Source organism: Colletotrichum acutatum (assembly GCF_030867785.1).
Source record: "Colletotrichum acutatum strain CBS 112980 chromosome Unknown BDZ83scaffold_200, whole genome shotgun sequence".
NCBI lineage: Eukaryota > Fungi > Ascomycota > Sordariomycetes > Glomerellales > Glomerellaceae > Colletotrichum > Colletotrichum acutatum.
The window spans coordinates 45,270-55,802 of record NW_026849194.1 but is presented as its reverse complement, the minus strand read 5'-3'; the positions used below and the strand labels follow the sequence as shown (position 1 = coordinate 55,802).

The 10,533-nt window shown below is 54.0% G+C and overlaps 5 protein-coding genes and 2 non-coding genes across 7 annotated transcripts; 4 read left to right on the top strand and 3 right to left on the bottom strand.

The window, feature by feature from the left end:
- Window positions 1–1,893: 1,893 nt before the first annotated feature.
- Window positions 1,894–1,965, bottom strand: BDZ83DRAFT_t305. Its single transcript has one exon. It is a non-coding gene; the product is annotated as a tRNA-Ala (tRNA).
- A 6-nt stretch (window positions 1,966–1,971) lies between these two features.
- Window positions 1,972–2,075, bottom strand: BDZ83DRAFT_t304. Its single transcript has one exon. It is a non-coding gene; the product is annotated as a tRNA-Val (tRNA).
- Window positions 2,031–2,420, bottom strand: BDZ83DRAFT_642416 (uncharacterized protein). The gene has a single exon (XM_060509610.1). The coding sequence runs from the start codon at window positions 2,399–2,401 to the stop codon at window positions 2,108–2,110; it is 294 nt and encodes a 97-aa protein (XP_060358222.1). The 5' UTR covers window positions 2,402–2,420; the 3' UTR covers window positions 2,031–2,107.
- A 455-nt stretch (window positions 2,421–2,875) lies between these two features.
- BDZ83DRAFT_642415 (uncharacterized protein) lies at window positions 2,876–5,610 on the top strand. The gene has a single exon (XM_060509609.1). It carries the CDS (start codon window positions 3,073–3,075, stop codon window positions 5,287–5,289), a length of 2,217 nt encoding a protein of 738 aa, XP_060358221.1. The 5' UTR covers window positions 2,876–3,072; the 3' UTR covers window positions 5,290–5,610.
- A 603-nt stretch (window positions 5,611–6,213) lies between these two features.
- On the top strand, window positions 6,214–6,705 carry BDZ83DRAFT_592856 (uncharacterized protein; the record flags this gene model as incomplete). The annotated part of the gene is made up of 1 exon (XM_060506571.1): window positions 6,214–6,705. One exon carries the CDS (start codon window positions 6,214–6,216, stop codon window positions 6,703–6,705), a length of 492 nt encoding a protein of 163 aa, XP_060358220.1.
- A 448-nt stretch (window positions 6,706–7,153) lies between these two features.
- BDZ83DRAFT_592858 (ACT domain-containing protein) lies at window positions 7,154–7,576 on the top strand (the record flags this gene model as incomplete). The annotated part of the gene is made up of 1 exon (XM_060506572.1): window positions 7,154–7,576. One exon carries the CDS (start codon window positions 7,154–7,156, stop codon window positions 7,574–7,576), a length of 423 nt encoding a protein of 140 aa, XP_060358219.1.
- An 858-nt stretch (window positions 7,577–8,434) lies between these two features.
- Window positions 8,435–10,447, top strand: BDZ83DRAFT_657599 (heterokaryon incompatibility protein-domain-containing protein; the record flags this gene model as incomplete). Its single annotated transcript, XM_060510973.1, has 2 exons — window positions 8,435–9,389; window positions 9,483–10,447. 2 exons carry the CDS (start codon window positions 8,435–8,437, stop codon window positions 10,445–10,447), a joined length of 1,920 nt encoding a protein of 639 aa, XP_060358218.1.
- Between the last annotated feature and the right edge of the window lie 86 nt (window positions 10,448–10,533).

The following is a 10,533-nucleotide window of genomic DNA, read 5'->3' as shown; positions in this document are numbered from 1 at the left end:
GGATCGTTCCCTGTCTGGAGGACAACGCCAACCAGTAGCCTCCTCCGAGACGCCGGCTTACCGTCAGCCAAAGTCGCCTTAGAAGGCGTCCGTTTACGGGCCGCAGTCCGACTACAGAGGATTGATCGCCGACACCCGCTAGTCGCGCGGCTCTCCCAGCAGGGACAGCAACAGACGAGACTACAACGGACGGCTGAACTTCTGCCAAGATGCGGAAGACCAACGTTCCTCCAATCACAGTACCTGCCAAGCTCACAGGATCAGATAGTAGTTCAATGCAAAGAAGAGGCTGCGAAAGCTTTCGAGCGCTGGCTAAAGACAGTACCGGAAAGCCATATGATCGTCTTCTCGGACGGCTCCAGGGCGACGAACGGAGCCGTGGGGTACGGCTTCGTCATCTACCGAGACTCCAAACGCATAGCGCAAGGGTGCGGCCGACTCGGACTAGCAGAAGTGTTCGACGCCGAGGTCGAAGGGGCGCGAACCGGCCTCAGAAGGGCTCTGCTCACCAATCGCGGTCATCCAATCCACATATGTATCGACAACACCAGCGTTATACAAGGCATCCGCGGCAAGGCGCCGGACTCGTCACAAGACGCGTTCCTCGAAATCCAAGAAGCGGCCAGGATATTTGATATACGGACGCACTGGTCCCCGGGACACCAGGGCATCGAAGGAAACGAGGCCGCGGACCGGCTGGCCAAAGAAGGAACGACACTGCCGGCGCGGATGGGTCAAATGGCAACACTAGCGGGCATCAAGCGGCTTGCAAGGGAAAAATTACAAAGCCAGCACAGGAGATGGTGGTATAAAGAGCGAAGGCCGCGGTACGCGGACTTGGGGCTTGAGGCAGCTCTGTCCAGCCCTCCTGAACTGGCCTTGCCGCGGGCTACGTTACATCACCTGCTGGCGGCACGATCGGGTCACGGGGACTTCGAGCAATATCACCGACGTTTCAACCACGACGACGCTCTAATGATGTGCTCTTGTGGAGAGGCGAAAGACGTGGACCACCTGGTCTACTGTCGACTAACGCTGGCGAGGAGGCAACGGTGGCCGACCCTCCACTCTCGCAGTATGCCCGAGCCCATAGGTCCTATGGGATCTCTCGAGGCCTACTTCAAGAGATTAATCACCGACCCACGAGGCTTCGAGGCCTTTCTCCGCGTGACGGACTTCTTCCAGAAGATCTGTCTGCGGTAGCAGCATCCACACCTAGGTAGATGTGAGTGCGGACTACAAAGAACCTCCCGATTCCAAGGGACGATTTGGGAAAGAATGAAACTGGGGCACCAGCGGGAACCGGGGACAGACAGAACGCGTAGTGGCCACAAGGCATGATTTGGAGGACGATGTAAAGAGACGACGTACTGTAGAGTAGGTAGCCTTGGCTCACGGCCCTCCACGCCATATACCCTTCGGGAGGTCTGCGGTAAGGGCTCTAGCCCGGCCGCCACGGCGTTAAATACAACAACAACAACAACAACAAGTGATCGAATCACATGATGGCATGAGATAAGGCCTGCAGTTTAGAGTTGGGGGCATCCGATTCGAGATTGGACAGTTGCTTGATGTTGCATTGACAGCGCCGCAGGGGCCACCTGCGGTCTGTAGATATATCAAACTGTTGGCGGGCACTTAGCCATGTTTCGTTTTTAACTGCGAAATTAACAGAATGTCGGTTTACTTGAAGTTCGTTATCACCAGAATTGTTGGATTCGATCCACCTGTTTTGCTATGGGTACTAATATTTAGCACAAAAGCTATTTCTTAATCTCAGATACCCAGAAAAGCCAGCCCGAGTACTGGGACCGATGAATCCTCCACCTACTCAAGGAAAAAGAAGTTGACAACTCCTCTAGGAGTAGTATCACGCCTAGACTTCAAAAAGGATGGACGATCTGGGAATCGAACCCAGGACCTACCGCATGCTAAGCGGTCATTATACCACTAAACCAATCGCCCATGGTATGATCTAGCCCGGACTTGAACCGGAGACCTTCAGTGTGGCAGACGGGAGCAGGAATTCTCTCGAACTGTTAGACTGACGTGATAACCAACTACACCACCAGACCTTGTTGAAGCAGCGGCCCGAAATTTGCACATATCAATGCAGCAGCGGTGAATTGTGTGCGTGAGAGGTGGTGGGATGTGTGTGGTGGAGATTCCTGAAGCCAAAGTAGATGCAGAGGGCGGGCCAAGATGCAGGGTGGCATCCAATGGTCGACTGCCGTTGAATTGGCGTCGACATGGGTCCACGTGTGGGAATGGGGACGGTAGGTGGATAAGGAAATCGAGAAAACAACATTCGCGTCTTATTGTGAGACGGTATTCTGGAGCTAGTTTTGCCATCGCTGCGAGTATAAAGGAAAGCGAAAATTGGGATGGCAAGGCTCGCCATGGCAACAAGTTAATGATCCAATATTTCCAGGCAGATGCCTCTCTCCAACAGTGAGGAACGTTGTCTTGAGAGCTGGACTGAGCAGTAGGATGACTTGACCAATGATCGCGTGAGAAAGTTGGCAACCGCGACTTTACAAGCCCAGGGGCAGCATCGACCGCGTCGGTCGCGACGTGAGAATGGTAGAAACGGATGCGAACAATGAGAATAAGGAACGCCCCCAAACACGCGATACGGTCGCAGGCCTGGTCGAGCATTGTCTGTGACGACCGCGGCTGGGACGGGAACGATTGGCTGAACGCGCGGGTGCGGAGCGCGGGGCGGGCGGGGCCGGCAGAGGTGGGTCCAGAGGCTGGGGGTGAGCTCGCGGCGCTATTCTTGAATAGGAAGTGTGTAAACAACAGCTCCATCTGGGCATCAACAACATAATGTTTGGCTGACGAGGTATGAAAAGAAGGGAGTGGATTGACGAACGAGACATACGATATAGAGTCCAACGATACTTTGATCTCGTTCAAGGGAGTGTTCATCCGTATTTATCTCCAGTCTTGTTCTGCCACGGGAACATTGTGACCTTGCCTGCTTCGCTTCCATGCGGATTCACCCCCTCCTTTACCCGTATCATCAGAGTACTCTGTGCTCAACTACCGAGGACGTCCAGTCGCTTCACCATGACCAACGACGACCTGCCCATCGCGTTACGGCGGACACGCCGGAGCATGCCCGCTCCCGCTTATGAGCCTTCACCTGCTCCGGCACTATCCCAAACACCACGCAAAGCACCAAAACGCCGAGTTCGCTTTTCAGACCCAGGGCCATCAGGGTCAACAACACCACGAACAACCCGCACCCTCTCAACAGGTCTCACACCAATGATCAGCCGCACATCTCTATCTCGAGGAGGAGCCCCCACCCCATCATCATCATCCTCCTCACGCCGCCGTCACTCCATGCCAAACGCACCCTCTGGCGCGGCAACAGATCTCCCCCCAAGCGGCGAAGTCCACTTCCTGCCACTCCGCCAAGTCCTCTCAGGCCGTGTGCAGCGCCGCATCCGCCGCAACGGCCTCAGCGAGGAAATGAACACCATCACAGCCGAGAAGCGCGCCAGCGCCAAGCAAGCAAAAGAACAGCTCCAGACTCTCCGCGACCAACTCCGCCAAAAGGACGCGGAAATCTACGAGCTGCAGAATGCCACTATCATTCTTGACACGGAGCGCATTTGGGCTCTTGAAAAAGAGGTTGATGACCTCAGAACACAGCTTGCAGACAGGTCCTCGGCGTCAGCGAGGCAGAAGAGCTGCTTTGACTGGACGCTCGCGGCGCGGGACCCGTTCGCCGACGACTTTATGGAGACGGATACCGTCGAGGCGGAGTCGATGTGTGGGGAGAGGGTGCAGTATGCCGACGAGACGGTGTTTGGAGAGGCGACGATGGCGGAGATGGAGTGTAGTACACCCACGCGGGTGAGGTCTTCGTTCTTGACGCCGCCGCTCACGAGCCCTGTTGCGGCTGGGCCTGCTACACCTTTCTCACATCGGGGGAAGCAGAGAGTCATGGTTTCGGCGCCTTCGGATGCTGGTGTGCAGGCTGACTTCCCTGATTTCGAGAAGAAACAGCTCGGAGAGGAGTTGGCTTCTCTGAGGCTGGAGATGTCGAAGCTCACCGGCACGCTGGAGTCGTACTCTGCTCTGACTGAGCGACTATCCCGGAAGCTTTCCGCCGTCCCGCCAGAAGACACAGCTTCGGATTATTCCATTGCTACGATCGAGACGCAAATCACAAGCCTCCTACGCACCATCTCCGACCGCACCGCCGCGCTCCAGGACCTCAACGCATCCCTCTGCGCCTTGGGCTTCCCCGGCTCCGACGGCGCCGAGATCGTGACCTCGCTCTCAGCCGCGCTGCGCACCGCCCGTTTGGAGCTGGAGTACCTCACCCCAGGCGAAATCACCCTACCCCTATCCTCCCGCGGCGCAGAGGTCCTCGACCTACTCCTCACGCGCCTACGCGACCTGGCCAAGCGCGCAAAAGAGGATGAGGCGTCGATTGACGAGTATCACGAGCTAGAACTCTCTCTCCGCCAACAACTCGGTGCGCGGGTCGCCGTGATGGGCGAGCTCGAAACCGAGCTTAAACGCGCAAGGGAGGGACTCAAAGAAAAGGAGGGCCGCGTGAGCGAGCTCGAGGTCAGCGTCGAGAGGCTCAAGGGCGCGGTGGCGGGCTACGTGCGTGACATCAGCGAGTTAGAAGGCGTCGTCGGAAAGATAGAGAGCGAGAACCGCGACGCAATGGCAACCAAGGACGCGCAGGTTGAAGTTGGGAGGAGGGTCCTGCGCGCCAAGGAAGACGTTATCGCGAAGCTAGAGACGAAGCTTGCGGACGCGGTGGCGCAGGGCCGGTCGTTGCGGAAGAGGCTTACCGAAGCTGAGGAAGCGAGGACCGAGGAGGTTGCGGAGGTCACAAGGCGCGGCGGGGCGGCGCTGGCGGTGCGGGATGCGAGGGTTAGGGAGTTGAGGGAGGAGTTGGAGAGGGTGAATGCTGGGTTGAGGGCTGCGCATGAGGGGATTAAAGATTTGAGGGTTGAGAAGAGAGGGTTGGAGGGGGAGATGGTGAGGGAGAGGGAGGCGGCGAAGGGGGTTATCGAGGGGATGAGAGGGGAGCTGGAGAGGGTTGTTGGGATGAGCCGGGAGTTTTTGGGGCCCGGGGCGGAGGTAGAGGCCGGTACGGAGGATGCGGGACCGGAAGGTGGAGTCACGGGCGGGTCGGAGTCCGGGGCGAAGAGGGGCCTGCTTGCGGGGGATCTGGCGCGGCGGTCATCGGGGAGAAAGAGGAGAAAGTATGACAGCGGGCTCGGATTCCTGGAGGAGGATGAAGTTGATGCATGAAGTTAGCTGTGCGAGCTATGGATTGAGGCATTGCATGCGTAGAGTGCGCACAAACAACACTCACAGAAGATTTAGAGGAAGGCGTTTTGGCGCATGTTCCAATCGTTTGCCGGTAGTCGCGGCGGTATTTCTTTTGTCGGTTGTAGATTTATCTTTGCTTTCGCCGGGTTTGGGTAGACAAACGGGCGGGGCGTTGGAATGTAACGGGATTCAACTTGAACTCTTAGCTCGACGCATGCGCATACACGTGGGCCAATTTCGCCGAACACGGTTTTGAGCTTGATCAAGCCTAGCAGCAATTGAAGCTCGCTAAAGCGGAAATATTCTTACTGAACATTGAGAAGGGCGTTACGCTTCGTCGTCGAAGTGAGGTCAATGCATATTGCTCAATTGAGGGCATATAACCTGAAAGGCGTGTATCATCATCTACTACGTACTATGGGAATGTTATCTGCTTTCTTACCTTCATCGAGGCACTGTACAAGATCCCGGCTTAGATCAGTACTTCCAACGCAGCTAACAGAGTTATTGACGTGATTCACAATCGATTTCCTACCCGCTTTCATTCTCATGAACAGGCCGCATCCGCATCATTCCACAGTCAACACCAAAACCCACACCAACTGCCGCACCCACCCGCAACACCATCGCATCATCACATCTTCACGAGCGGTAACACAAAAACGGCCGCATGCGTGCAACACCAGCCCGCAACCCGCCAACATGTCCTACACGAACATCAAAAAACAGGCCCTCCCAGCCCCTTTTTCTTCTCTCAATTCAGTCAACTTTCAATCAAAATCAAAAGACCTAATTTCCCGGCCAAATTCCTCCATGACTTCTTCAGATTCTTCACCAACATCCCAAATCACTCCTCCCACCGATCCTCCTCACGCCAAGCACGACCACCACGATCCCGCAAAAATGTTACCTCCCAAAGCCAAATTCGTCCGCGAGTTCGAGCGCAACAATACAAACAACAACCTCACACGCAAACCCACATCTCCATCCACAACACCATCCTCCAAAATCTTCACCCACAACCTAAACTACACCTTCACGGCCCCCTCAGTCCCAGACATGACCTACTTCGCTCGCATCCTCCACTACCAGCGCTACGGCCACGACGGCCTCGCCTGCTCCGGCGCGTGCTCGAGTAATTTCACGCTGCCCTTGTACGAGAAGCAGGGGTACATGTCGCCTTACCAAGTACGATACACGGAGCGCCCCGGCTCGCGGGGCTCGGTGAAGAGTGATAAGTCCTTTGATGTCGCGGGCTACCGGCGGCAGCTGGCAGCTGCGGGGGTGAGGAAGAGAAAGTGGAATACGTTTTGGGCTGTCATTCTTGCGTTGTTGATTATTATTTTTGGGGCGGGTGTTTTGGCTTTTGTGTTGTTGTCGATTCGGTTGGGATGAGCTGCGTGTTAGTTTTGCGATGTAAAAGTTTGGGCTGGTGCGACTGTCCATTGTTTTTGGTCAAAGGTTCTCAAAAGTTCTACTTGGTGTATAGCAAGCGCTCCGTGTCTCTCAACGACCAGAAACTTTGATGAGTTCTCGGTCTATTAATTAAGGGTGAGGAGTTTCTGGCGGGCTTGCTTAATTGTATTAATCGATGGATTTTGCATACGCTTGTTTTTGACATCTTTAGTGGCTCTTCGTTTGACATCTTTCAAGTCCCTACGCCCTTGCTGACTAAAAGTTTGTCGATAGTGGCCCTCTACCCCGCTTTTCCAAACCGTCACGACTAAGGCTTTGACATCGCGATGGGAAGAGTTCTCAGTCTAAGTGCCTATAAAACCCAATCATTTGCTCACTTCACTTCGAATACATTAACACCAATCAAGCCAATTCATAAAGCCCCAAAATGACGACTCCTATCGGCGAAACCTCCCTTCAAACCCTTCTCTCAACCCTTACCACCGTCCTCCACCCGGAAACCTACGTCTTCGTCACCCTCCCCGCGGATGCCCCACTACCGCCCCTCTCTGAGATCCAACTACTATTTCGAGAGTCCGAAGGCGTCACACTCATCACCACACTCGACACGGCGACAGCCCGTAAGTGGGACTATGCATTCCCGTCAAAGATGATTACGCTCAACGTGCACTCGAGTCTCGAGGCTGTGGGGTTCATGGCGGTCATTGCGACGAGATTGGCGACCAAGGGGATGGGGGTCAATCCTGTTAGTGGATACTATCATGATCATTTGTTTGTTCCTGTTGGTAGAGAGGAGGAGGCTGTAGCAGAGTTGAAGGAGCTTGCTCTGGAGTCTGGAAAGGGGAAATGAGATCTAGCAGCCAAGGGTCAAATAATTGCTGTATGCGTGTAGACTTTTGAGTGGCCAGGATTCAGTCAAGTGAGAGACGTTCTAATGTGAGCATGTCTCTGGAGGCAAAGAGGCGCAGACATTGGCCGTGACCATACATGGTATACAATAACGGACTACCACAATCTGGGGAGACTAGGGTACATAAGTCAAACTATGAGCGAAGGTAAGGCTCCCAAGACAGTGGTTACAACAAGCTAACTAACTTTATCACAGCGTTCGAGAAGCCCCCAGCACGAAGTAGCCTCTTCCAGCAGCCCTCAGCTCTCGACACCATACTTTACTTCACCTGTGTAATTTTTGCCCGTCAGTATACTTTGAAAGTGTAATATTAGAAAATCGTCTTCCAGACTCTTTTGTCGCCGTCAGGTGACCTTTCAAAACGGCTGATCCTACGCTGAGGGATGAGGCGCCAAGGAAACAGAGATAGGCAGCAAGGCAGTATCAGTATTGGTCCAAGCTAGGCTGTCCGAGAGAAGCTTAGCTTGAACACGGGGGACTGCAGGTCCAACTCCAAAGGCGGACTATCAGCGTATCAATCCGCTCATTCTTGCCGCCGCCTTTCAGCTTGCCGCGATCATGCAGGGTTCAGAAAACAAGCGGGAAGATTAACCAAAGGGATGCAACCTAGCAACTCAGCTGAATGATATGATGACATTGATCAAGTGCGCTGGCTCCCCGCCAGCTCCACAGCAGCCAGACTTGGCTTTTCTAATCCACTGGCTCGCCACCTTCTTCTCTTGACGCTGACTTGTGATCAAGTCTTCACTTCTCAGCTTATGACGCCTATCGAGAACTCACTTTCCACAGTGATCCCACATGGAGCAATCGGAACCTGGGCTTCGAGAGGCTCGGACCAAGCAGTCTAAATCCAAACCTGCGCCGTTTACAAACTTTTACACGCCTGAAAACTCGGGCTTTTACGCCAAGTTCAAGTACCGACCTTTGGACAAGAAGTATGAAGAAATTCGACTCCTCGATGTTGACCTCACTGGGGGCAACATACACCGAATGATCCATTCCATTTCCCTAGCAAAAGCTGGTAAATATTGCGCCATCTCGTATTACTCGGGCAATCCCAAGGACACCGTGCCGGTCTGGATCGAGGGCATCAAGATGAACATATTTTCCAATCTGGCCAAGGGAATCGAGAACGCTGCCGGTTTCTGGAAGAAAGGATCTCCGAATCAGCCCCTTCGACTCTGGGTGGACCAGATTTGCATCAACCAGAGCGATTTACCAGAAAAGTCGCACCAAGTCAACTTTATGCGCGAGATCTACCGGAACGCTACACATGTATACGTGTCAATGCCGATTGAAAGGAACCTTCGGCCCATTTTCGAATGGCTGACGGGTCTTACAGCGGCGAAAATGACGGAGGGGTACGAGCCATCACCAAACATGCTCTACGAGAACCCGCCACCAGAGCCAAACCTCCCAGGGAGATGGAGAGATAAGGTCAATCCAGAATGGCCAGCAGATTCTTGGGAAGACATTTACCGTGTGATCAACCATTCTTGGTGGAGCCGCTCGTGGGTTTACCAGGAATTCATTGTCGCGTCCGATGTCTTCTTTCTATTTTCTGGTGAGGTCTCGATGCCATGGAATCAGCTCCATCCCATCCTGTCTCTTTTCATGGAACTGGACACCGTCAATGCATGCAGGGAGGCGCTACAGAAACGGGACCAGGCTGATGACACCATGCATCGGTACAAGATCTTTGCCAGTATCAAGCCCATGAAAGACCATCTTCGCAACGCATTCAAGGCAGCCTGTGAGTGCTGTCCTATCTGCTTCTATGATGATCGATTCTCTTACAAACCCCGCACTCCGGCCCGCTGTTGCATCTCTTCATGCGTTTGCACAGCCCATGTACTAAAAGCTGCTGTGTACGCTGTACCTTGGACCCTCGGCTGTTGCTTCTTTCGCTATCCTTGCTGTCCCGGGTACGAGGCAAGGACGACGCAAAAGTTGAGAAGTAGAACAAGTTTAGTGGGAATGGGACACCATATCCAGCGGTTAAGAACAACGAACGCGAGTCGAGCACTCGTAAACAGGGTCATAGAGGGTCGAGAGCTATGGGAAAGGCAGCAGCATAAGATTAACTTGTCTTATCTTCTTCAACACGCACGAAACACCGAAACATCACAGCCGAAAGACAAGTTTTATGCCTTTGTCGGACTGGCCAACCTCGGGAACGAAGTGCCGATCCGGTACGAGGCAAGTTACAGCATCCAGGCGGTGCTCATCGATGTAGCTCGCGCGATCGTCGTGCATGAAGACAGAGGCCTCGACATCTTGGCACAAGCAGGGACGGCGGCACACAGTCGAGACCTCCCCGAAGGCAAAGACGCACTGCCATCGTGGGTCCCAGATTGGGATAAGCGGGAGGACATCGAGAGGCAAAAGTTCATCGACGCCTTGGAGCTGCCATCCGCATGCAGTGCAGGCACAATTCACAGCTCTAAAGCATCTCTGGACTTTTTGGAAGACAGGCACGGGAAAGAGAGCAGAGTGCTGGTCGCCGCGGGTACTCAGGTTGATGTTCTTGGAAGCGCCATTGGTAGAGGCCATGATGGGTTCCTGCCGTGGAAGTCCTTTTCCAGCTCAGATGGCCGACGGGTGATCACGACGACGAGTATTGCGCATTTTGGTGACGAGGTTTGGGTTCTTGACGGCATGAGCTGGCCGGTCGTGTTACGAAGAAGTTCGACTGACGGTTCCACTACGCTCCTCGCCATCGCTATGGTGCGTGAGAATGGTCAGCCTCATCAGCTGATGTTCGGAGACAAAAGATTTTCACGAGAGGCAGATAGAGTTGTATTAGTCTAAATCAGGTAGCACGGCTTTTATTTGGTATGCACTAAAAACTCACGAACCGGAGGTGCGTAGAGGTTAGAGAATAAGGAGGCTCTACT